Here is a 24,852-nt window from a genome sequence, read left to right as displayed (position 1 = left end):
ATCAGAGCCTTTTACTCACTTATTAAGTTCTGCAAGAAGCTGAAGACCTGGCTCTTCTTATAAGCACCTTGGGGACCACAAACCTACACACATGCCCAAGCGCCTGGATACCCTCTTGAGTGATTAGTGTGCTATACAAATCAATAGAACTTAACATAACATTGAGAATCTAATTTGCTGAGAAAGCTGTTTTTCCTGTCACGTTTGTGGTTGGTGAATCGTTGGAGAACAGCTGCAGTGTGACTGGCTACCACAGACTGAATAATTGGATTTCACCACAATTACACGTCTACAGTGTGCAAGATGTAAGTGGCTTCAGAACCTTTTTGAATCTGAGTTATGGCAAAAAAAATCATGGGGAACGAAGTCGAGCGGCATTTCAGACTGCCAGAAAATTGCTTCCATTTGTTAAAAAACTTTTATTTGACACACAGTTCAAGAATCAAAAATGATTGTGAAAAGTGCACAGGTACAGTTTGTGAATGGAAAAAGTAATTGTAAACATGTGGTTAAATACAGAGCTAGTTCTGGATACAAGGCATGGCTGATGGTCATTCCTTGTGCCCAGAGTTGCTGAGGGCGCAGGGAAATGCAAAGCGGGTTTGGGGGGAGAACAGGGGCAGGGCATGCCCCCAGAGATACCCTGTTAAACAGATATTTGCTTTGGTTAGGGGCCAAGTATATCATGACAAGAACCTTAAAAGCTCTGAAAATCTTTGTTAAAGGTAAATAACATTTGTTAATAAAGCAACCCAGTGAAATTCCCCAAAACATCTACTGTGGAGAGGATGTTAGAGTTAGTATGCAAAACAAAACCACTGAAGCATACCAATTATGCTGATCAAGGCATCTCCCAAATTAAAAAACACACAGCTGTTTGTGAAGATTAGGTAAGAGAAAAGGTGACTGCTTTTACATGATATATCAACGGGGAACCTGCTTGTGCGTTGTACATCAGCCATATCAGAGGTCTGGCCCAAAAACAGAATTGCACAATCAAATACTTGCAAACTGAGCTTTCACCAGTATATGAATTTGTGCTTCGCTGTGGCTGGTTTGAGGGTGTGAAGATTGTGTGTAACAATGTGGGCTGCAAGGGGCAGGATAGAAATCTTAGAAATATACGTAGAAAGGAGTCCAAGCATGAGTGCGGTGTGTGGACTCACAAAATTCAATGGGTGATTTTTAGACCCTGGCGGATGGCCCACCGACGCCAGCCTGGAGGGAGATCATCTAACCTACCAAGAGAGTCCATCCTCCTGGAAGGGATCCCGGTGCTCCCAAAGGAGGGGCGGCTGTGGAACTGCCCTTCACGACACTTACGGTCTTCAGAGTGGGCTCCATCTTTAGAGAGCCCCTCAGCAATGTTTTTATATTGAGAAAATAAGCTCTCAAAGTAGGTGTTAACCTACTTTGCGGCATGAGTAGAAACACCTAGTCCTATGACACTTGTTGAGTGAAGGAAAGCTCTCTGTTGAATAGAATGCCCAAATTCTTAGTTAAAGAGCCTGTGCTCCTAGTTCCTGAAGTCTCCAGAATATCAGAATGGATGTGTGGGCTCACCAATCACCACGAGCTCCATTTCTCTGTAGATCACATGATTTGGGATTGTTGTAGCATAAGCAGTGGTATTTTTAAAACCCACATCTCATGTCATTGACGCCTTACCCATATCTCATGTCACCAATGTCATAACTGTGCACTACTTTTTCATCATTCGCAGGAATTATATCATGCCTGTGACCTGTGACTTTCAACCACCAAGAGCAGTCCTCTGTAGTTCTGCCTTCAATGTATACATTTCGCATTTTGGAGAAAATGTCATTTAAACACCTAAAAGGTTGCAGGTTACAGGGTACCATATTTGCAAGTGAATCCTCCTTCTCCTGCGAAATTTGCAGGTTTTTTGAAAATGTTTTAACGTTACTGAATAAAAAAAATTGTGGATTATTCGCACCTTCTGTGGGCTAACCACCCACCTCGTATTGCCTGGTCCAAATGCCAACTATTGTATGATGGGGGCATGGCGATGGCGGACCTCGAGCTGCATTATTGGGCGGCACAGCTGCTGGTGGTCAACTGGCTGACAAGTGTTTGGGACAACCCTCCTAGACCTGGACAAAGTCATGGGACTACTCTATGGCGACCCACTTCCCAATCAACTCCCTGAGGTACCCGTGTTATCTTCCTGACCTGGCACATGGCACTCCGTTCTATGGGGTGGCATGACAAAATCACTCAACAGGCTCGGCTGTGGAAGGGTCATCGTCTTCGCCATACTGCCAACCTCCTGGGCTTCCTGACATGAGACAAAATTAGCCTTGCAACCTTCGGCGACATTTGGAGATTTTCAGGCATGCTATGCCTTTGCCAAGACCCAATTCCACAAATACTTGCAGCTCAGGCATGCTCAAGCCATGTACAATGAGTGTCTTAACGCACTCCACAATTTAACCCATTACAGGCCCAACTGATGATGGGTAAATTCAGAAGGGGTAAAGTATCCTGCATATACCACACCATGTTCCACAATGCACTCAATGCTTTTACTCCCCTGAGGCGTAAGTGGGAGGCCTAGATTTGACCCCTAGAGGATGTGGACTGGCAACTAGCCTTCACGGCTCCCCACAAAATAGCCATGTCCTCCAACTGAACTACCTCCACTGCACTTACCTCACACCCCTGAAACTTTGACATGCGAGAAAGATGCTTGCTCCAACCTGCTTCCGCTGCCCCGATGTGGACACAGACTTTTTCCATATGACATAGTCCTGCCCACTGATTGCTCAATAATGGAAACGGATCATGTCCCTCTGTCCCGGGTCTTGGTATACATGATTACACTGAGACCCAAAGTAGCCCTACTGGTGACACTAGATGATCTTGGACACATGAGGGGGGAGTAATACCTCATTGAGATGGCTACAATAATAGCTAAAAGGAACATTGCCCACAAATGGAATGTGGCTCCTGTACCCTCGACGACTGAATGGAGAAATGGGAGGGACTGGTGTGGGACACTAGAGGAGCCCATGTATGCGGCATGTGGTTGCCCACATAAATATGAACGAATATGGAGGAAATGGATGGACCACTATGATCTGAGGTTTATCAATGTCAATGATTAAATACATACTCCTGCATGAGAACATAAGGGTGCTTGCAACTGTATTGTTGACTGGTTTTGTTTTCAACTTGAAATTAATAAAATTGGCTATAAAAAAAACACGTTGTAGTGTTCCGTGACAGATCCTTTGCAAATATTAACTGGTCACTTGTCAGTTGCTGATTGCTGTATTCTGATGTTAAACTGGTACTAACAAGATGAAACTTGTGGTCAGACAGTATCAATAAAATAAAACTAATATTGCCACAGAATATGCTGCATAATTCCAGTGGCTTACAATACACTATCTGCAATGGTGAAAAGATCACACAATGTAATAAAATGTGTGATATCTTAATATATCAAACCACTAACAATTATTATAACTTTGCAGTGGCTGGTGTCCTCCCATTTACTAGACTAGTCCTAAGGCAAGCAGAATGTCTTGGGCTCCCTGCATTGCGTGTGTTGGGAAGATCACAGCCCGGGGAGGTTTGGGTGGGGCCACTGTATTCCTCCATCTATCTCACCTTGCGACGGCTGACCTGCCAGTGCAGTCTTCCAGTTCACCATTCTTTTCCGTAGGGCTTACGGGGCAGGCAACATCATAGCTCAGGTTAGTCGGTTGGCTTCCCCTTCTCAGAGCCTATCTGCATTGATCGCTCAGAAGGTTATGAACAGCCCAATCCAAGATGGCCACCTTAGCATTATGCTCTGATCCCCGCTTCCCAATCCAAAATGAAAGCACATAGGCCCTCATTACAACCCTGGCGGTCGGTGATAAAGCGGCGGTAATACTGCCAACAGGCCAGCGGTAACAAAAATGGAATTATGACCACAGCGGAAACCGCTCACACAGACAGCCACTTTAACACACTGACCGCCACGACGGTAGCAACAAGCACTACGGCGGTAACCGCCAACAGCCAGGCAGAAGACAATGTTCCGCCCACTGTATTAAGACAGGCCTATCCGCCACCTTTTCCGGGGCAGTACCAACGACATCAAAAGCACGGCATAAACAGAACACAGAAGTCAAAGGGCTCACCTCTGGACACTCAGGGAACAACCACGACGCCATGGAGCTCGAGTTGCACATCTTCCCCGTGCTTGTATACCTTTTCCTGCATTATGAACATCAACGCCGGGGAAGACGACCACAGTGAGTACTGCCGCCTAGCACACAATGGAGGTGGGTGGGGAGGGGGATGAGAGTGACACACACACGCAACAGGCAACACCCCCACCACCATACACACAACCAGATGCAATAACATTACATATCCACCCCGTACCCCTCAGGAATAATGCAAGGACAAAAGGAATTGATTAAAGTGAGAGTAATAAGACAAAATAGTATAAATACGTGCTTCAAATTCAAAATGTATATACATATTTACAAATGAAGGATCATTGCCCAGTCCTCAATGTCCGTGGGCCACAGGGCCGCTACACATAGGCCAAGGCCCCACTTCACTCCTGCAACAACACGGAGAGAACACTGCAGGGGCATCAGGTCGAAAATACACAGACATCTCAAGTGGATGGGGAATGGGGGGGCACCTCAGCTGGAAGATAGTACAACCCCACTGGTCCTCGAGGGGGCTACATGCCCTGTGCGATGTCCTGGGGAGTGCAAGGCCACAGTCTCTCAAGTGAGTGGTTTGCCCACTGCTTGGTCCTGGGGAGTGGAAAGCCACAGTCTGTCAAGTGGGTGCTTTGCCCACTGCTCAGTCCTGGGGAGTGCAAGGCCACAGTCTCTCAAGTGGGTGCTTTGCCCACTGCTTGGTCCTGGGGAGTGCAAGGCCACAGTCTCTCTAGTGGGTGCTTTGCCCACTGCTTGGTCCTGGGGAGTGCAAAGCCACAGTCTCTCTATTGGGTGGTTTGCCCACTGGTTCTGGAGGAGGCCTTGTGCCCAGTGTGCTTCATCCTGGCAAGGATGGGGTGAGTGGATGGCTTCTTCCACTGGTTCTGGAGGAGCATTGTGCCCTGTCTGTGATGCAGATCTTGGGAAGTGCAAGGTCACAGTCTCTCACCTGGTTGTCAGACCCACAGGATTTGCAGGGTCCAGGACGCAATACGGCCCATGGAGGCAGGACTACACGCTGCCCGCCGGCGGTGATGGCTGCTCAGTGGTGGCAGTGGCGGGGCTGGTGTCAGGGCTGGTAGTGGTGGGGGGAGGCTCCAGCCCATCCCCTGCAGCTTCGGACGGCTTCCCACTGGGGCTGCTGCTCCTGGTGGGGGTGCTGGCAGTGGTGCGAAGAGGCTCCAGCCCTTCCCCTGCAGCCTCAGACGGCTGAACCGCCATGGTTGCTGGTGAGGGCTCAGTATCAGTCCCAGTACCAGGCCTCCTGTCCTTCCTGCCTGCTGGTGCAAGCCCCTTGCACTTCCCTTTGTTAGCTGCTGGTGCCTCCTTGCCCTTCCCTTTGGCAGCTGGTGGTGCCTCTTTTCCCTTCCCTTTGGCAGCTGGTGGTGCCTCCTTGCCCTTCCCTCTGTCAGCTGGTGGTGCCTCTTTGCCCTTCCTTGACGCACCTGTGGCAGGCACACTTTCAGTGCTGCTGCCTGGTTCCCTGGAGCCTCTCCCACCTGCAATAGCTGTCGACACTACTGTGGCCATGGACTGGGTGGCTGAGGTGCTCGCCTGGGTTCTGACCACCCTGGCCCAACGTGAAGGACGGGGGGAGGAGTAGGGAAGAATTCAACGGTGGAGAGGAAAAGCTTCTTAGGGACATTGGGGCGGGAAGAGGGTGAACATCAGACTCTGCCCAACATGTGACCTACCCTGCAATGTCCTGCCTGGCCTAAGGGCACCCACAGGCCCACATCACCCACCCAGAGACCACCCCACCACAAGCAAGTAGTATATTAGGAAACTGTACTCACCCCCTTGTGGCTGCTGTGATGCCCTCAAGTGCCCATCCTGCTCCAGATAGGCCACCGCCAGTATGCGGGCCATCAGGGGGTTCAGGGTTCGACGGGCACCCCTTCCTCGTTGGGAGGCCATCCCCAGCTGGGCGTCCGCTGTCTTCCTTGCCCAGCGTCTCAGGTCCTTTCACCGTTTGCGACAGTGGGTGCTCCGCCTACCGTAGACCCCCAGGGTCCGCACGTCCTTGGCGATGGCACGCCATATACCCTTTTTCTGATGGGCACTGACCTGCAGAAAAATACACATGGAAAAAAGGTATCAGTCATAACATCCGTCCTGTTACACTCATGTCCCACCATAGCCCTCACATCCCCTTACGCACAGACATTGTCCACCATACATGCAGCACGCTGCCCAGGGCCCTTCCACCAATCCCCCCCATGCGAGGCCCTCACACACCGCACTCTATGCATTCATGCCCCATGCATCGTGCTCACAGTGTACTCACCTGTTGGTCTGGAGGCCCATACAGCATTCGGTACTGGGGTAGGACCCCATCCACCAGTCTCTCCAACTCCGCAGCGGTGAAGGCAGGGTCCCTTTCCCCAGTGACACAAGACATGGTCAGTTCCAGACACAGGTCACAGCAGCACTTGCAGTGTAGGTCCTCTCCTGTTGAAGGTCAGGTAGCAAGTGAGTGATTAGATATAAAATGGCAGTCACATCTGCGGCGGTGCATACCGTCACTGCCGGCATACATCACGATTGGCCACTGTAACCCATAGGGCCCAATGACAACCAATGAGGAGTTGCACGGCAGTACTCGATCGCCTCCAGCAATGGCGCACAACATCAGTGGCATTACCTCATTTCCACATGTCCATCCACACAGGACAGGTGGACGCCATTTTTGCCATGGCACCTAACTGCATCACAGTACACATAGGCACCATTTGGGCCTATTCAACAATATACTGTTACAGTCACGACATGCAATGCAGTGTAGTGTTTGGAAATGTGGAATACTGACCAGCTGCTCACCGTTTTGCCCCCTAGCTTACAACCGCTGCGGATGAATGGGAGATGGAGACATCCCCCCGTGTGCAGACCCCTGGTGGGCTTGGCAACAATGGAGGACAGGCACATCATCCTCCCCTATAGACTTGACAGGGCCATAATCACAGAGCTGTGTGCCCAATTGGAGCCTGACCTGATATCTGCTATCCGTCACCCCACCGGGATCCCCCCTCTTGTGCAAGTCCTATCAGTGCTCCATTTCCTGCCAACTGGCTCCTTTCAAGTGATACTGGGCTTGGCAGCAGGAATGTCACAGCCAAAGTTCCCAATAGTGCTGACCAGAGTGTTGTCTGCCCTGATAAAACACATGCGCAGCTACATCGTTTTCCCCCAGGAGGAGGATTTGGCCACAGTGAAAACTGACTTCTATGCAATGGGACATATCCCCAACATAATTGGTGCTATTGATGGTACACATATTGCATTTGTCCTCCCCTGGAGAAATTAACAGGTGTTCAGAAATCGAAAGAGCTTTCACTCCATGAATGTGCAGATAGTGTGCCTGGCGGACCAGTACATCTCCCATGTCAATGCAAAGTATCCTGGCTCTGTGCATGATGCCTTTATCCTGAGGAATAGCAGCATCCCATAAGTGATGGCCCAACTCCAGAGGCACAGGGTGTGGCTAATAAGTGAGCCCTGGTTCCCACCCAGTGGATGTTGGTGTGTGGATATGGTATGGGCCCTAAGGGTTAGTTTGTGTCTAACAGGTATCCCTCAATATTTGCAGGCGACTCTGATTACCCCAACCTCTCATGGCTACTGACCCCACTGAGGAATGCCAGGACAAGGGCAGAGGAACGTAACAATGAGCCACGTGGGCAGACAAGAAGGATTATCGAGAGGACCTTTGGCCTCCTGAAGGGCAGGAGGTTTCGTTGTCTCCATCTAACTGGTGAATCTCTGTGCTACTCACCCAAGAAGGTCTGCCAGATAATCGTGGCATGCTGCATGTAGCATAACCTTGCCTTGAGATGCCAGGTGCCTTTTCTGCAGGAGGATGAGGCAGGAGATGGGCATGTGGCAGCAGTGGACCCTATGGACAGTGAAGATGAGGAGGCAGAGGATGAGGATGAGGACAACAGAACAGAAATAATACAACAGTACTTCCAGTGACACACAGGTAAGACCCAGTAACTTCACTTTGCATTGACAGTTTTGTATTTGACATTGTACATGGCATGCAGATTCTCCAAATTCTATGGCCACTTACTGTACCCTTTGGCATCTCTATTTTCAGATATCTGTGCCCCACTCTGGCTTCTGGTGTGTTTACTGCAGCCAACTACAGGTCATTCCTATGTATACATTCCTGTACAGTTGTATTGCAGTGTTTAAAGCTTGTTAAACGAATACATAGTTCAATCATTTGTCAGACTCCATACTTGCATTTTTTTAAATGGTGTTTATTTAAGTGCCAATAAGTAGAGGGGTATGTGCAATGGGCTGGGGTGATGGTGGAGGAAAGCCTGGGGAAGAGTCCAGTCTATTGGTATCAAAGGTGCATTGTCCAAGGGGGCATAGGAAGTGGAGCAATGGCAGTTCAAGGTGGACAGGGTGACAGAGTGGGACACAAGGATGGCAATCAGGGGAGTCCTACTTCCTGGTGGGGGTCTTGGCAATGTTCTCTGGCTTCTGCCTGGATCGCAGGGACCGTTTGTGGGGTGGTTCTCCTTTGGGGTGCTGGTGGCCTGTTGTTCTTGTGGCTGGGCCTCTTGCCAACTAGTGGCAGCGGAGGTGGAGGGCTGTTCATCGGTGTGGCTAGTGTCAGGGGCCCGGTGATGTGCCACTGCCTCCCTCATGGTGTTGGCCATGTCTGCAAGCACCCCTGCAATGGTGACCAGGGTGGTGTGGATGTCGTTCAGGTCCTCCCTAATCCCCAGGTACTGTCCCTCCTGCAGCCGCTGGCATTCCTGCAACTTGTCCAGTCGTCTCCTGGAAATGGTGGTATGCTACCAGGATGTTGGTGAGTGCCTCCTGGAGTGTCGGTTCCCTGGGCCTGTCCTCCCCCTGTCGCACAGCAGCACTCCCAGCTTCCCTGTTATCCTGTGCCTCTGTCCCCTGAACCACGTGCCCACTGCCACTGACCCCGGCTCCCTGATCATTCTGTGTTTGTGGGGTGTCCTGGGGTCCCCGTAGTGGTGGACACAGTGCTGATTGGCGTTTCCTGGGGACAGAGGTATGGGCCTGCTGGGTGGGTGCTGTGCTGGTGTTTCCTGAGAGGTGAGGCTCTGTAGTGGCATGGGACTGTGCCTGGGTAACCGACTATCCAGAGATCCCTGATGGGCCAGGTTGGTCATCCAGATCCAGGTGTCCAGAGCTGCTGTCATCACTGTGTGCCTCTTCTGTGGGGGGACTGGATGTTGCTGGCACCTCCTCTCCAGTGACGTTGTTATTGTTTCTGTGTGTGACATCTTGTGCATGGGTGTGTTGCCCTCTATGGTTGTGACTGCCGGGTCAGCTTAGCCTTGTGTGAGTAGTGATTTTGTGGGCTAGGTGATTCTCTATAATGTGCATGCTTTAGTGATGTATGTCCATGCAGGTCTGTGATGGGGGTCAGTGCATTGGTGTTACATGCAGGGCTTGGTATTGGGATGGGTGGGTTGTGATGGTGGGGTGTATGTGAGGTGATGGAATGATGGGGGTGAGGGTAGGGGTGGGGGTTTGTGATGGCATGCAGGTAGGGGGGTTAAAGTAGTAAAGAGTTGACTTACCAGAGTCCAGTCCTCCTGCTACTCTTGCCAGGCCCTCAGGATGCATGATTGCCAAGATTTGCTCCTCCCATGTTGTTAGTTGTGGGGGAGGAGGTGGGGGTCCACCGCCAGTCCTTTGTACTGCGATCTGGTGTCTTGCTACCACATACACGCACCTTCCCCCGTAGGTCGTTCCACTTCTTCCTGATGTCATCCCTTGTTCTGGGGTGCTGTCCCACAGCGTTGACCCTGTCCACGATTCTCTGCCATAGCCCCATCTTCCTAGCAATTGGATGTCTGCTGCACCTGTGATCCAAATAGCTGTGGCTCTTCCCGGATGGTTTCCTCCACCATGACCCTTAGTTCCTCCTCTGAAAACCTGGGGTGTCTTTGGGGTGCCATGGGCGTAGTGTGAGTGGTGTGTGTGAGGGTGCATGGGGTGATATGTTGGGGTGTGTGCTGTAAAGTGCATAGATGGTGTATGGTTGATGGTGTTATGTGGCTCTGGTTCTGTGTGTGCTCTTGCTGTCTCTCTCTGTTGGCAATTCTTTCTAGTCATAACGGGTTGTGGGTAGTGTGTGTATTTTATAGTGTTCTGTGTGTGTGAGGTGTGTATGTGTGTCAGGTGTGTGTAGTTTGAATTGTCCAATGTAGTGTTGTTTTGTATGTGTGTGTGTATTTTTAGCGAGGCGGTATGTGCCACCAATGGTTTACCGTGGTTGAATGTCTGCTGTGGTGATTCGTGGGTCATAATGCTGTAGGCGTAGTTCTGTTGGCGTAACGGTGTCGGTTTGGATATCGCAAGTTTATCACTGACCTTTGGGCTGGCGGACTTTTGTGTTTGGCTGTATAGTGATGGATTGCTAGGTGTGTGTCATAATATGGGTAGCGGTAATCCGCTGCGCCGGCGGTATGTAGGCGCAATCAGCACGGCGGTAAGCGGGACTTACCGCCAATATCATAATGAGGGCCATAATCATCTTCCACTACTTCCTGTCTCTGGCCTAAAAAAGTAGTTACAAACTTCTACACCCTGCGTCTCAGTTTTTCGAGTAGTGGTTATAGTCATGTTCCTTACTCCTGGCACAGTCCTAGTATTTTCTGCTGTTCTTGTGCTTGTTGTCCACTTCTTTCCAGTTTTTCTTATTCCTGCCTAACCTCTACTGTTCACGTCTCTACATTCAGCTTTTTTTCTCCTTGCTGCTCCGTCCGGGAAGCACAACTGCTAGATGCCATATGTGTCAGCAGCACCAGGGCTACTGGAAATGTTCACCCTTACCTCTGGTGGGACCAAATCTGTGATGACCAAACCACTGAGGCTCTTAAGCAGCTCCAAAGATCTTTCCAAGCATTGAACCCTTGACAACACTTACATTTCTGTTTTCACTTTCCCACCAATTTAGGGCCTGATTTTGAATTTGGCGGACGGGTTATTCCGTCACAACATTGACAGATATCCCATCTGCCAAAATATAAATCCCATTACATTCTATGGGATTTATATTTCGGCGAACAGGATATCCGTCACCTTTGAGACGGAATAACCCGTCCGCCAATATCTAAATCAGCCCCATAATGTGCAATATTTTTATTCCAATACTATCTCAGAACTGGTTTTCAGTGCCATTTTCATTTTCTCTAATGGTGTCGATTGGTTTCAGGTGGTGTTTTTTATTCACCAGTATAACTGATCCGTGTATGCTTGGTTGGTCAACTCCTAGTAAATGCCCTAAATGGCCATGTGCTGCAGTGGATTCAAAGTATTAACATCTAGTCAACCAGTCTTTCTGTTGGGCTACGCTCTGAAATATTGCCCTGACACTTCGCACTACATGTCACACTCATCTAATTCACAAAAGTCCCCAATGAAAAGCTGTAACTTTGCTTCTGTAGTTACTTCTATGTCTGGAGCAAACCTCTAACTTCTTAGGCTTTCACAAAGAATTCCAAAAGTATTCATGGAAATTGTGACCCTCGTAGAATTCAGGAGTACCCAAATTTTTTAGTATTCAAACATAGTTTGTTTAGTTAGTTTTAATTTTGCAAAGCAAGTGGTTAGAGACGGCGTCCTGATGCTAAATTTAGAAACAGGAGAGGTGCAGAACAGAACTACAGTTAAAACAGATATGCTGTAAGAGCTTTGTGGGATCATCTATGATTGGGTTCTGCATGAATAGCTAAGGATATGGGGCCATATTTATACTCCGTTTGCGCCGAAATTGCGTCGTTTTTTTTGACGCAATTTCGACGCAAAACTAACGCCAACTAACGCCATATTTATACTATGGCGTTAGAGGCGAATAGCGCCAAAGTTCCCGGAATGTGCGTCATTTTTTAGCGTGAACCCCTTCCTTGCGTTAATGATATGCAAGGGAGGCGTTCCCGTCTAAAAAATGACTCCCAGGCCTTTACGTGGTATTTATACTCCCGGGCAAAAGAGACGCCCGGGAGTTGGCGTGGCTAAAAACGGCGCATTTGCGCCACTTTTTAACGCCTGCTCAGGGCAGGCGTTAAGGGGCCTGTGGGCTCAAAATGAGCCCACAGGTGCCCTCCCATGCCCCCAGGGACCCCCCCTGCCACCCTTGCCCACCCCAGGAGGACCCCCAAGGATGGAGGGACCCACCCCAGGGACATTCAGGTAAGTTCAGGTAAGTTTTATTTTTTATTTTTTAAATTTTATTTTGGTGGCATAGGGGGGCCTTATTTGTGCCCCCCTACATGCCACTATGCCCAATGACCATGCCCAGGGGACAGAAGTCCCCTGGGCATGGCCATTGGGCAAGGGGGCATGACTCCTATCTTTACAATGATAGGAGTCATGTTGATGGGGGATGGGCGTCGTTAAAAAATGGCGCAAGTCGGGTTAAGACGATTTTTTCGACGTAACCTGACTTGCCCCATTTTAAGACGCCCATGCGCCATTTTCCCCCTACGCCGGCGCTGTCTGGTCTACGTGGTTTCTTCCCACGCAAACCAGGCAGCGCCGGTCTGATTGCGCCGTCTAACGCCATTCCATAAATACGGCGCCCGCATGGCGCTTCAGAATGGCGTTAGACGGCGCAAAACTTTTTGACGCTAAACTGCGTTAGCGCAGTTTAGCGTCAAAAAGTATAAATATGGGCCATGGTGTTCCAGTGTTGAGAAGTGACAACTGAGAATACCCGGCCTCCTGTAGTACCTTCTGAGGAAGATCAGTACATTTAACAACAGAGACTGTGGACAGGGGAATCTGGCAGAACATGTTTTGTTTAAATAAACCTGTTATTTAGTTTGGTGGACCTACCCTGTGTACTGTTTTATTGCAGTAGCACACAGCCTTGAAGGTACAGTCTTTAACTACAGAAGGCCAGTGCAGGTTAGACAAGTGATAAGACCTTATGGCTGATCTAGGCAGACCAAGGATCAGCCTGGCTGCAGCATTGTGCATCAACTGGTGACACTATACCAAACAGGAAAGGGTCCCAAAAAGTGTTTTACAGTAGCCCCGATGGCTGGCAATCAGTTTCTGTACAAGAGTTCTCAAAAAGGAACTAGGCACAAAAGGGGTTTCTCAACCTATCCAAAAGGACAAAACATGTTGCCATAAGTTTGTTGATGCGAGACTCGAAACATATCTTTAAATGATGGTCATCAGTGTATGAATAGAATTGAAGCCCAAAGGAGGTAATAAGGTTGGCCACAGGCCATTTTTGTTAAACAAGGTAGGGCTCAGAGCCAAGCCCTAAAGGATGCCAGAGTGCAGCTGGCAGAGAGCCAACTGAGAAGGAAGAAAATTTACTGTTCTTGTCCCCTTCGGCAAAAAGAGTGAAACCAGTTCAGGCGTTCCACTGTAGGCCTACACCTGTGAATCTATGGAGAAAGATCTAATATAGCCTTATAGTCCGCCGTAGTGGGCTGTACCGGCCTGCTCCAGCATTCAGCATGGGCCTTTAATGCTCGGTATAGCCCAGCTATGGTGGGCTATAAGGCTATTAGAACATTGCACTCCTGGAGTGGAGAATGTTCTAATTAGGAAAACAAAGCCCTCACAGAGCCCGAGGGGTTTAAAATCCTCTTGGGCATGTGAGGCCTTTGTTCACAGCAAGAGCTGTGAAAGCAAACATTGGAATGTTGATGCTGTGGGCTTCCACCAAGCATTAGAAGCCCAGAGTGCTCCATTGTCTTCAGTGGAGGTCCCAACATTCCAATGTTCTAATATAGCCTTAGAACCCGCTGTAGCGGGCTCTACCTGCTATTAAAGGCCCGCTCCCGCGTTAAATGCCCGAGCCGAAGGCGAGGGCCTTTAACAAAGGATTGGGATTTTAATGCCCGTATAGCCCACCTACGGAGGGCTATAAGGCCATTAGAACATTCCGCCACTAGAGGGCAGAATGTTCTAATAAATAAAACAAAGGCCTCAAGGAGCCTGACGGGATTAAAATCCCCTCGGGCTCCATGGGACCTTTGTACACAGCAAAAGCTGTGGCCAACGTTAAAATGTTGGAACTTTAGGCTTCCACCAGCCCTTAGAAGCCCAAAGCTATTCCATTGTCTTCAATGGCGCTCCCAACATTCCAATGTTCTGATATGAGTCAGTGTCAAAGGCTGCTGATAGATCCAGGAGATTGGGTGATAGTTGGCCAGAATTTGGGGGTCTAGGGAGGATTTTTTCTGCAAAAGTCCGGAATTCAGCCAGAGGCAATGAAACATTACATATTGATGTAAAGACTGGTGCCACTGCAGATGCCAAAATCTTAAGATATTTTATGGGACATGACTCCAAAGGGGAGCCTGAACTAATGGTACTGTGTTTTGCTGGCATAATATCTTCTGTGATGGGACAGATCGTAGACCAAGGTACTCAAATAATAGCAGATAGAGCAGAGATGGAGAGTAACTGAAGGTTACTGACCTCAGTATCATTGGTAGACAAAGACATGATAGGACGTTCAGTCTCATCATTGAAAAAGTCTGCAGTTGCAGATGCCCTGACCGATGTAGAGATTACTTCCGGGTTCGCCTACGATTTATATATAGAAAATACCTCCTTTGCTGGAGGTTTTGCATCAAGAATCCTTGGTTGGTAATATTTAGCCAATGCTTCCTGAAGAAGGACTCCATACTGCTTAAGCTCCTGCGTGGAAGCACATGTGCAGTTTCACATAAGGAATAGTAACACAAATGTGCATTTGCACATTAATTTGTTTTTTTTTGCTTCTCCATGGGGACTTTACTTTTCCATGGAATACCTCCTTCGCCTAGGTCGCCTATATGTCAATAATGGAGGCTTTCCCTCCCCCTTTCTGTCCGGGAAAATACACCTCTCATAGTAGCGAGTAGGAGACTACATCCTGTTCCAAATCTGTGTATTTTCCAGGGTGAAAAACTACCTGCAGATCCAGAGGCATGGCTTGGTCAGTATGATTGGGGTGGGGGTGAGCTTGGGATTTCCCACAGTCATGCAGGGACATCTTGCTAAAGCACATATAAGAAGCAGGACATGAGAGGGGCTTAAGGGGCCATGGAAGGAAAGAGGAGTGTGGATTGTTAGGAGAACTTATAACGCAGTATTTTTCAAATTAATCAACATTTTTAAGGCCTTCAAAACACAGATGAGAGAGTGTGTGGTATTTAAGGGTTGAGCGCAAAGTGCTCTATCCCTGGTATAACCTCTCTATGGGCTTGTAACCATGCGGTCCGGTCAGTTTGGTTGGTTCATGGACTTGCCTTTGAAAATTCGCTTGATTTCATTAGTGAAAGGCATGCATATGTCATGCCTTTTCGGATGTTTAGCCCTCCTCGAGCGCACCGACCAACTACTGAAAACATATGAGGCTCAATGTTTTCCGTATGGTTTCTGGACTACTTTTTCTCAGCGCGATCTCGCTGGGTAGTAGTCCAGCGTTTTGCATGACATCGACCCTGTTACATGGATATTTGCACTTTTGCCGGTTACATGCATAGTTGCACTTTTGCCAATATGTTTCTCTGTGAGCGAACTTCTGTTTCCTTTTGTATGTCTGCTTTGCGCTGATGGCAGCCGTTGGCTCGCTTACGTGAAACTTTTATTTTTCAGTTTATATAGCAAGAAAAGTCCAGTTAGTTATGTTAAGCTGTTTTACTTTTCATTTTCAATTTATGTGGCAAGAAAAGTGCAGTTAGGAGTTTACAACGCTAACAGCTCTCACTCGAGGAAGCGCGAGACCCATTGCATTGTAAATTCTTGTTTTTCTGTGTGTGCATGTAAAAATCCAGGTTGACATCCGACAGACACCTCACACTACCAGACTGTAAGCACTTGTACCCAACTATTTACTACAGAATTAATTTTTTGGTGGGGTGTACACACAGACCTACGAGTGCGTTTCCCCCACTTTGATCAGGGGACCTACCCATAAACTCCCGCTAACTCACCTCTACCAGTGTATTTGCATAAACCGCTTGAACATCCGCATAAGCACATCTTCTGTGAGCATAGTAGCGCACCAGCCCTGATCCAGAGTCAAGAGTGCAACTTCACCATGTGTAATATATTTGCACACCTGAGCTGAACCTAGACACGAAATCCTTTAAGAATTGGGGCCGGGGTCTGAAAATTTGAGGTTGTTGGATTTTAAAAATAAATACACCTCCGAGGGACCTTTTGTGGGTTATCACCCTACCTGAGAATACTCGCTTCCCTATCAGAAGGCTGCATACATGCAGAGCACTACGTAATAGTGCAAAATGCAGTTCTTTCTACTCTTCCCACACCCGAGTTGACTTTTTTCCCCGTTTCCTTTCTCTGCCACTAGGTGTCTCTCTTCACCTTAAATCCACAGCCACAAATCTGGTTTTCCTTTCTGAAAGATCCTATCATATTTTTTTTTTTAGAAATTCCTTCCTGATCTCTTTCCGGCCATGTGTGATAGCAGTTTCCTCTGGTCGCCCATGCCAGCAGAGGGCTGAGGCAAGGGGTGGAGGGCGGGGGCCGGAGGTTAGAACAAGCAGCAACTCCCTGCTCAGCCCTCTCAAGCCAGGACCTGCCCATCCACCAACCAGAACCAGCCCAGACCTCTGCAGGACAGCCAGGGAATTTGGGAGCCCTGCTCCAGGCGGAGGGGAGAAGGTAACCCTAGGGCTGTTACTGGCTGCATGTGCCAGGTAAACATGCTCTACACTTCCTGCTTGCATCTTGTTTACTCTATTTTCTGTTGTATTGTATTTACGGCGTTGTTTCATTTGTGGTGGGTGGGTCCTGAACACCATTAGCTGCCCCGGCATCCTTGGGCTGCTGTCAGGATGTGCCCCTCTGCCCAGTAATTCCCAGCATCATGTGTGCCAGTGTCAACAGAGAAGCCAGTCCAGGGCAGAGCCATGCTGGGCCAGGCACCGAGCCCGCTGCAAGCATCTCTCTCCGCTGTGCTTTTTTTTTTTTTTTTTTTTTTAATCTGACATTTGCACTTGCTCTAGCAAAGAAACCTGGGACCCGTGCGTTAGCGGGGTTCTATAAATAATTATTACAGCTATTAATTCAGTGCACCGAGACATACTTTTCTGCAGTGTTCTATGTTAAAAGCCTTAATGGTTAATGCTGGGTCTGTTCGTTTATGATTTGTATTCATATCAGTCATCATCACATTATGGTGCTTAGAACTGGTACATTTAAATGTATATTTATTGCAGTTTCCAGTGGTGTTAGATGCACTTAAAATGCATTTATATGTAAGAAGAAATTGAGACCTAGTGGAAATTACAGTAGACCAGTGGCCAATTGGGTTCTAGGATCCCGCAATGGACATCTATTTGAACTTGATGCAGGGGACAGGTTGCACCAGACAGGTCGTATTACACTTGCCAATTAAAGATGCACATTGATCCTATGTTAAAAAGTCAACCAAATATAATTTATGATATTAGAAATCAGCTGAAAGAAGCAACTGGAATCAATTCACATTTCCAGCCGGTGGCGTGGGGTTTTAGGAAATAATACTGTATTTCATGGTCTTGCTGAAAATAATGCTGGATTCACTTTTTGCAGCTTCTTGTACGTTCTGTGGAGGTGGTGGTGATACAGGCGTTATCACAAATACGTTGCAGCAAGAGGAAGCTCCTTCTTTGGTTTTTGGACTTGGAAATTTGCAACTTCTTCTGACTGGATTTATCTTCTTGGCAACAACAAAGCTTGGTTTTGGGCGTGTCGTTCGGACCACCTTCATGCATGTTGCGGGGTGCTCTGGAGTAACCGTAGAGCAGCATGGTGGCGTTATACAAACTTCAGTAGGTTAAGAAAGAGGACTTTGAACTTCTTGAGGACCCTCCCTTTGGGTATGTGGTGAGGATGTCGTTGCCCTGGGCCAACAATGCCAATGGCTTTCTGGAGGAACCGAGGATGGAGCCCAGCGACGCAGGGAGGATCCTGCGTAGCCTGGAGATGGGCAGTGTCCTGACACTCTTCTACCAGAAGAAGTCTCAGCGGCCGGAGCGGAGGACCTTCCAGGTGAAGCTGGAGACCAGGCAGATCATCTGGAGCAGGAGCTCGGAGAAAGTGGAAGGAGAGAGTAAGTCTGGCATGAAGCTTGCATTATGGGCCGACGGGTTTATGTAATGTTACTTTATGGAATGTTATGTGGCCTTTAGAGTTGCGGGCCAGATTCTTGCTGCCTCTGGTACAATGACATTTTAAATTTCCCACCTTTCCCCATAATCAGGGTGGCAGTCACACCCTATACAGTTATACTTGCTGCAGTAGTGCCCTCTGCTGGGTGGCACTCAAGGCTGTCCAACACATTGCCTAATGGGCTGGGCTTCCCTGGTCATGGTGTATTAAGTTGTATACTTATAGAGTGGTAATTTGGCTAAAGGTTTATTGGTGACATATGTTATGTTATAATTGCTTATATAGCGCTTAAACTGCCCGTTAGCGGGTATACCAAGGTATACTTCAGCCCTCATGGTAGCTGAGTGAACAAGACTGACGCAGTGGTGTCTAATGACCTCTGAAAGTGTTGGGGTAAATACTCACACAAAGTGCATGAAGCGAATGCAAGTCGCACTTTATCCAAGGTGGTCAGAGGTGGGTCTAACCCTGAACCCAGAAACAATTTTGAAAGAAAATAGGGCCATGTACTGCCTTTCACTGCACCATTTTACATACATTTTCTACAGCAGCGTAGAAGGTTCACTTCCCCGTGTAAATTTGGATGAAACTGTGTGAAAATAGTGCCTTTTACCAATATTTCCCCAAAATGTGCAAAACGCCACACACAATATGGCAGTTCAGAAACTGCAATTGCACACAACATGTCTCTTTTCATAGCGCTTTCCTTCACTTCTGCAGTTTACTTCCGTTGATTTTTCCACCCTGCACCTCTTTACCATAGCCTCGGTAATATATTATGACTAACAATTACCTGGTAAGGGAAGTGTGAATACATAAAATAAAAAAATGCATACATCTCACGGTCATATGCCATAGACAGATAAGGTACACGTATTTTACAGGCTGTTACAACAGTGCTTTAACTCCGGATAAAGGGCCTCACATATTCGTCTAGCAGACAAGTTACACCAATCTTGTATGTGAAGATCTCCAGTTATCACTGAAACATCAACAAATATATACGTTTGGAAATGCAGTAATTTATAGGTAAAGAAAACCTTTTAAGATGATGAAAATACACACATTTTGCTACCAGATACATGGTTTGGAAAATAAACTAAATTCCCCAAATCAAAAACGAATTGTAAAATACTTTATTTGGCTCAAGGCGATAAAAGCAAAATACAGATAAATTAGATAAAACGTACATATTCATTACAAGAGAATAAAAACAGTCAAAACTACAACTTTACAGAGGACTAATAACAGTTCTTTATGATAAGTGCACTCTTGATAAACTTTAGAACAGCATAACATCCATTGTTTGAAGGCAACTTCTGCAAGTGTACCAAAGCAGCATCATGTTGTTTAATGTTCGCGGCGTGCAGATGAGGTACCAAAAGATGTCTGCACAGAACTCTGTAAACTGTGCAAGATAACACTAGGGCCTATATTTATACTTTTTTAGCGCCACATTTCAACGCAAAACGGCGCAAACTTACAAAAAACAATTGTATTTTGTAAAAAAGTATAAATATGGGCCTAAGTGGCTTGTGCTTTGAGGTTGGGGTCGATTGCAGCGGCATGTAGGGATTGAATCAAACCACCTACCCTGTTTCAGAAAAGCGATTAAAAAAATAGACAGTACCAAGTCTGAAACGGGTAAGATAAACTCTGTATTGTAAATCTGGGATAGAAGTCAGATAGGGTTCTAGCCCTGCAGAAACACATACAGCTGAATGCACAACCACTGTCCTCAAAGAATCTGCTTTTAGGGCATATATCCTAGCCTATTATGTTAAATATGTGTTTTTAGGGTCAAACGTGAAGCGCTTTGTCCCTGGTGTAACCTCTTTGTGGGCTTTTAACCACACCCATGTCAAGCTCATCAGTTTGGTTGGTTCGTGGACACAATGATGGTAAGTCTTAGCATACTGTAGGCATCCATTGATGTCACCCATAGCATGGTGGTGCCCACTCACAAGATAATGTATCCTTTCCTATGAGCTGTGGACAAGATACTTTGCCCTAACTCACTCCCGGAGCCTGTACCCTGGATACCAGTAAAATGTGGGACCACCCTAGATAGGAATCTGTGTAACCAGACCTCACCATAAAACACCTGTGAGAAAAGGCGGTGGCCCCTGCATAACCTAAGAAGGATTGTAAAAAATTGATGTGGGGTGTGTGCATTCTGTTACCTACGTGCCCTTCTATGTAATGCACCAGACAATATGAGACAACAGATGTGTGTGTAGTTCTTGTTTCCCATGTTGGTGTCTAATATGATGGTTCATAATTTTGCCTTTTCCAGAAACCTATATTATTATGCTCAGTTTTTTAAATAATTTTTAGGTCGAGCTTAAGCATATGACCTCGACCTCTTGTATACTTTTTAAGTATACGTCTTCTGTGGGCTTCCAGCTATTTAATTTGTTAGTTTCAGTGTAATTTAAAAAATCCTTGCTTGCTAGTGGTCAGACATACCTCTTTGTCCTTCCTTCTTCTGTGTGGGAACAGTTACCAACTACTGTATAATTACGCTTTGTCCTACTTATCTGGTCTGTAGGGGACTTTTTTTTAAACTTTGTTTCCTGCTCCTGTCAAGGGAAGCTTCCCTTTTCATTAGCATAACATTCCTCCTCTGAGCTTAGCTGTAAATAAGGCTATAAATCAGGCTGTTACCTTGGTCACATTTGATCCTTGTGGGCTCTCCGCACCCTCTCTCAGCTGTCTGGCTCCTGCCCTTCTCTGGCTTGAATTTTCTTTACCAAGTGTGCCTGCCTGTGTGCTGAGGGCAAGGTCGGAGGATTGCTTGTAATACCTCATAGCCTAGGCATCTAGCTCTACAAGGGCTCCGCAGCCCTTAGAGACAGTGCCCACTTCTGCTCCATGCTGGGGTCCCACTCGCAGCTCCATCACTGCACCTCAGTTCACACACTCCAGGCCCTCAGCCGTGGGAGTGGCAGGAACCCCACATGCACTGTCTGCCAGAGCACCTCAGTGCTTCCAGTCCGTACACTCAGCTGCTCCAGTACTGGGACCTCGGGTGCAGCTCTATCATTGCTGCTCAGTTCACACACTCCATGCCCTCAGCTTTGCCAGGAACCCCACACACACTGTCTGACAGAGCACCTCAGTTCTTCCAGTCAGTACACTCTACTGCTCCAGCACTGGGACCTCGGGCGCAGCTCCATCAGTGCACCTCAGTTCTACCCCCACGAGGTCACTTCCTTTCCTATACTGGGACCCTAATAACATACAGTTCCATTACAGCAGCTCAATTCTAATATTCAGTCCCACTGCCAAGACAATACTGGACCCAAAACAGCAATACACAGCTCAGCTAGTGCACCTCAAGTCTAACATTGAATGCCACTGTTGATGGGAACCAGCAAAGCTCCGCCTGAATCCATCAGTTCTAACATTCAGTTCACATTTCTTCTCAGTACTAAGGCTCACACACACACCCTTCAGGGCTCCTCGCTTCTGTGCTTCAGAGGCAATGCCACTCCCATACTGAGCCCCACTCGCAGCTTCAACAGGTCATCTCCAGCCTAACACTCAGCAACACTGGCACGCCATACATAGCTCCATTAACATACCTCACTTCTGACCTTGTGTGCCTGTTACTATTCCAGTACTGCAGCCCACACACAGCTGTGTCAGTGCACCTCAACCCTAACCTGCAGCGCCCCATTATTCCAATACCAGGAACTACACGGCGCTTCGTTTCTCATTCTTCGCCTGCTCCATTTCTGTTATTCCAGCACTTGGCCGGGACACAGCTCTGTCTATACCCCCAATCCTGATCTGAAGCACCCCAATATTTCAGTATTGGGGTTCACATACAACTCTGCTAATGCACCTCCTGCTTTCTGCAGTGACCCCTGCTCTTCCACACTCTGACTTTTGTTTGAGGACGTGGGTGAGCTAATTAAATCTATTCTTAGCTGCCATCTTTATTTGAGAGGGTCTGTTTCACCTGTCTTACTCTGTTCTTTCCTTTACTCTGTTTACTCTCAATGTTTTCTTTCTCCCCCACTGTTCTCTTTCCAGCTCTTAAAATCCACACATTAACAGTTTCGCTCTTTATTTCAACTGTTTATTTCTACTCCTTTCCTTTTTTTTAATTTCCCTCTTCCTCTTAATACCTCCTCTTTCAAACACGCAAAAACTTGGTTTTCTTTCCTTGTTTCGTTCCTCTTTTGTTTCTTCATCAGGTATTCCTTTTTTCACTTTTTTTTCTCTTCCCTTAATTCATTCTTTATTTTATTTTGTATTTGCTCCTTCCTTTGACTCATGCGTCCTTTCACTTTTTTTTTAGATCTTTCTTCCTTCCTTTCTCTGATGTTTTTCGTCTCTTTATCTGTCAATTCATGTTTTACTATAAATCCCTCTTTTTCCCTTCTGTATATGGAAGCTACAAATTACTTGTCGGGACCAGAGTGTCAAAGTGGTTTTCCCATTCTGTGTCTGTGGGAAATGTGTCAGTACATACTTGCCCTGGTTCTTTCGCTGCTTGTTTCTCTCACAATCTCTAATTTTTCTTAATGTTCATTTTTCTGCTTCTTTTCACACTGATTCTTTAATTATTTTTCTTCTTTATCTTTTGTTCGCTAGCTTCCTTCCCTTTTTTCTTTTGTCTCACATGTTTGCTCTATTTCTTCTTAGTTGTGTTTTCATTTCCTCATTCTTTCTTTCCCTTCTTGCTTTTAATTCTTTGCGACCCCTTCTCTTTGTTCCTTTTGTCTGTTGAATTCCTTTTGCTTCACTTTTTCTGCCCCATCTGCTTTCTCTCCTGAGGCCTAGTTATCAATGGTGCAACAGGTGCAGTGGCACCGGGGCTCAGAGACCTATGGACCTCACTGAACTATAATTACTACTATATTTTCTCACCGAAATTGCAGTCAACGATTTTCCTTTCTTACTCCAGGGCCCATGACACCGTTAATACGCCACTTATCCTATCTTTACTCCTGACTCCCTCTTTCATTTCACCCTCCATTCCATCCCAAATGATATTTTTGTTATGTTGTTTTGAGCATTATACTCTAATGCCAAAAGTTTATTTCTGATAAAGTTTTATATGACAATTGTACATGTTTTAATATAGAGGAAAAAGGTAAATGGAAGTGCTTTAGTTCAATGCTGGGCCACTGGAATTATATGGCAGGAAAAGACGAAATTAGGAGGCAGGGTTGACCCGTACAATGCAATAGCTCTAACTCAAGAAAATGCAAGACCTATTGCATTGCAAATGCTTGTTTAGTGTGTAGTCATATGTACTTTTACAGTGTGAAAAATAGTAGTTTTCCAAATGTGAAAGTATACGTTTGTGCTAGGCTTTTTTGCTATCTGTTGTGTAGTTTTGTACAGTGCCGCATGTTGTCTTTTGTTATCGGAGCACATACAGGTAGGAGGAAGAGACAGATTGTTGGGAAGAGAAGTTAACATCTAATCGGGAGGGGTGGGAACCCTGTGCAGTTTTCTTCATTGTGACCCGTGGTCCTAGACAATCACATTAAAAGGTGAGCCTGACAGGCCAATTTTAAGGGGTTTCCTTCAGAACTGTATCAAGCAAACAGGAACCATATTAATTCAGTACAGTTTTGTCAAACACACTCAAAGAATATTGTGATTTTATTGAATGTTTGTAGCGCCTTAACCTAAATTCATCCTAGTCCCGCAAGTATGAGTGCGCGTATGAGAGTTTCTAGATTAGGAGCAGTGGACTGAAGGTCAGCTACTGCAGTGCAGACTAGCTGACACTGCCCAGAAATATACCACAAGCATTTGCAATGCAATGAGTCTTGCATTTGTTCGAGTTAGAGCTATTAGCCTTGTAAATTCCTAACTGAACTTTTCTTGCCATTTAAATTGAAAATGAAAAGTAATACAGTTGACATGAGCAAGCTAATTCAAAGCACTGTGGCCGCCATGAGCATGAGTGTGAAGGAGAGACACAAAAAGAAAAAGAAGTTCGCTCGCAGTCAAACGCAGCAGCAATCGTGCAATTATCCATGTAACAGGGGCAGCCTGCTAGGCAGTCACAAAACCGCCCCAAGGAGGGACAAACGTAAAGCATTTACCAATGATAACAAAGGATTTTTGAAAGGCAAGCCCATGAATGTATGAAAGTGATGGGCGTGGTTAGAAGGCCACAATTCTTACAACAGGTCAAAGCCTGATTCATGGGTCATTTCTACGCAAGACTGCTGGTCAACCCTACCCTGAAAGCATCACAACCAAAAAGCAACTATACAGATATTTTTTAATAGTGTAACTCAACCCTCATGTCCGAACACCACATCTGAGCAGGCTGTCGGCTGAGGGATGAAAGGTGGGTTTAATCGGGATGGAGGGGTAGAAGAACAGGGGGTGAAATACCTGCTGAGCCAGGCAAGCTACAAGGGCATGTGTAGTTATTTACACTGTGCTTGCTGCACAGCCTGAGAGGCATAATGACAGTATGAGGAGCTTATCAACAGACCTGTCTCTTCTATTCATTCAATCAATCAATCAAATTTCTTAAGCGCACTACTCACCC

General features: G+C 46.9%; 1 protein-coding gene across 2 annotated transcripts in view; it reads left to right on the top strand.

Annotated features, from left to right (window-relative positions):
- The first annotated feature begins 16,674 nt into the window (after window positions 1-16,674).
- The window catches only part of LOC138282889 (1-phosphatidylinositol 4,5-bisphosphate phosphodiesterase gamma-1-like), a 576,794-nt gene continuing 568,616 nt past the window's right edge, over window positions 16,675-24,852 (top strand). The window contains exons 1-2 of one of the 2 annotated variants that reach the window (XM_069220895.1): window positions 16,675-16,829; window positions 17,742-18,261. In XM_069220895.1, coding sequence (XP_069076996.1) covers window positions 18,042-18,261 — 220 coding nt within the window. In that variant the 5' untranslated portion in view covers window positions 16,675-16,829; window positions 17,742-18,041. Of the gene's footprint in view, window positions 16,865-17,741; window positions 18,262-24,852 lie in introns of both variants that reach the window. The other variant, XM_069220894.1, reaches the window with a different exon arrangement.

Source organism: Pleurodeles waltl, chromosome 2_2 (genome assembly GCF_031143425.1).
Source record: "Pleurodeles waltl isolate 20211129_DDA chromosome 2_2, aPleWal1.hap1.20221129, whole genome shotgun sequence".
In the NCBI taxonomy this organism is placed as follows: domain Eukaryota; kingdom Metazoa; phylum Chordata; class Amphibia; order Caudata; family Salamandridae; genus Pleurodeles; species Pleurodeles waltl.
This window is presented reverse-complemented; position numbering and strand designations above follow the sequence as displayed.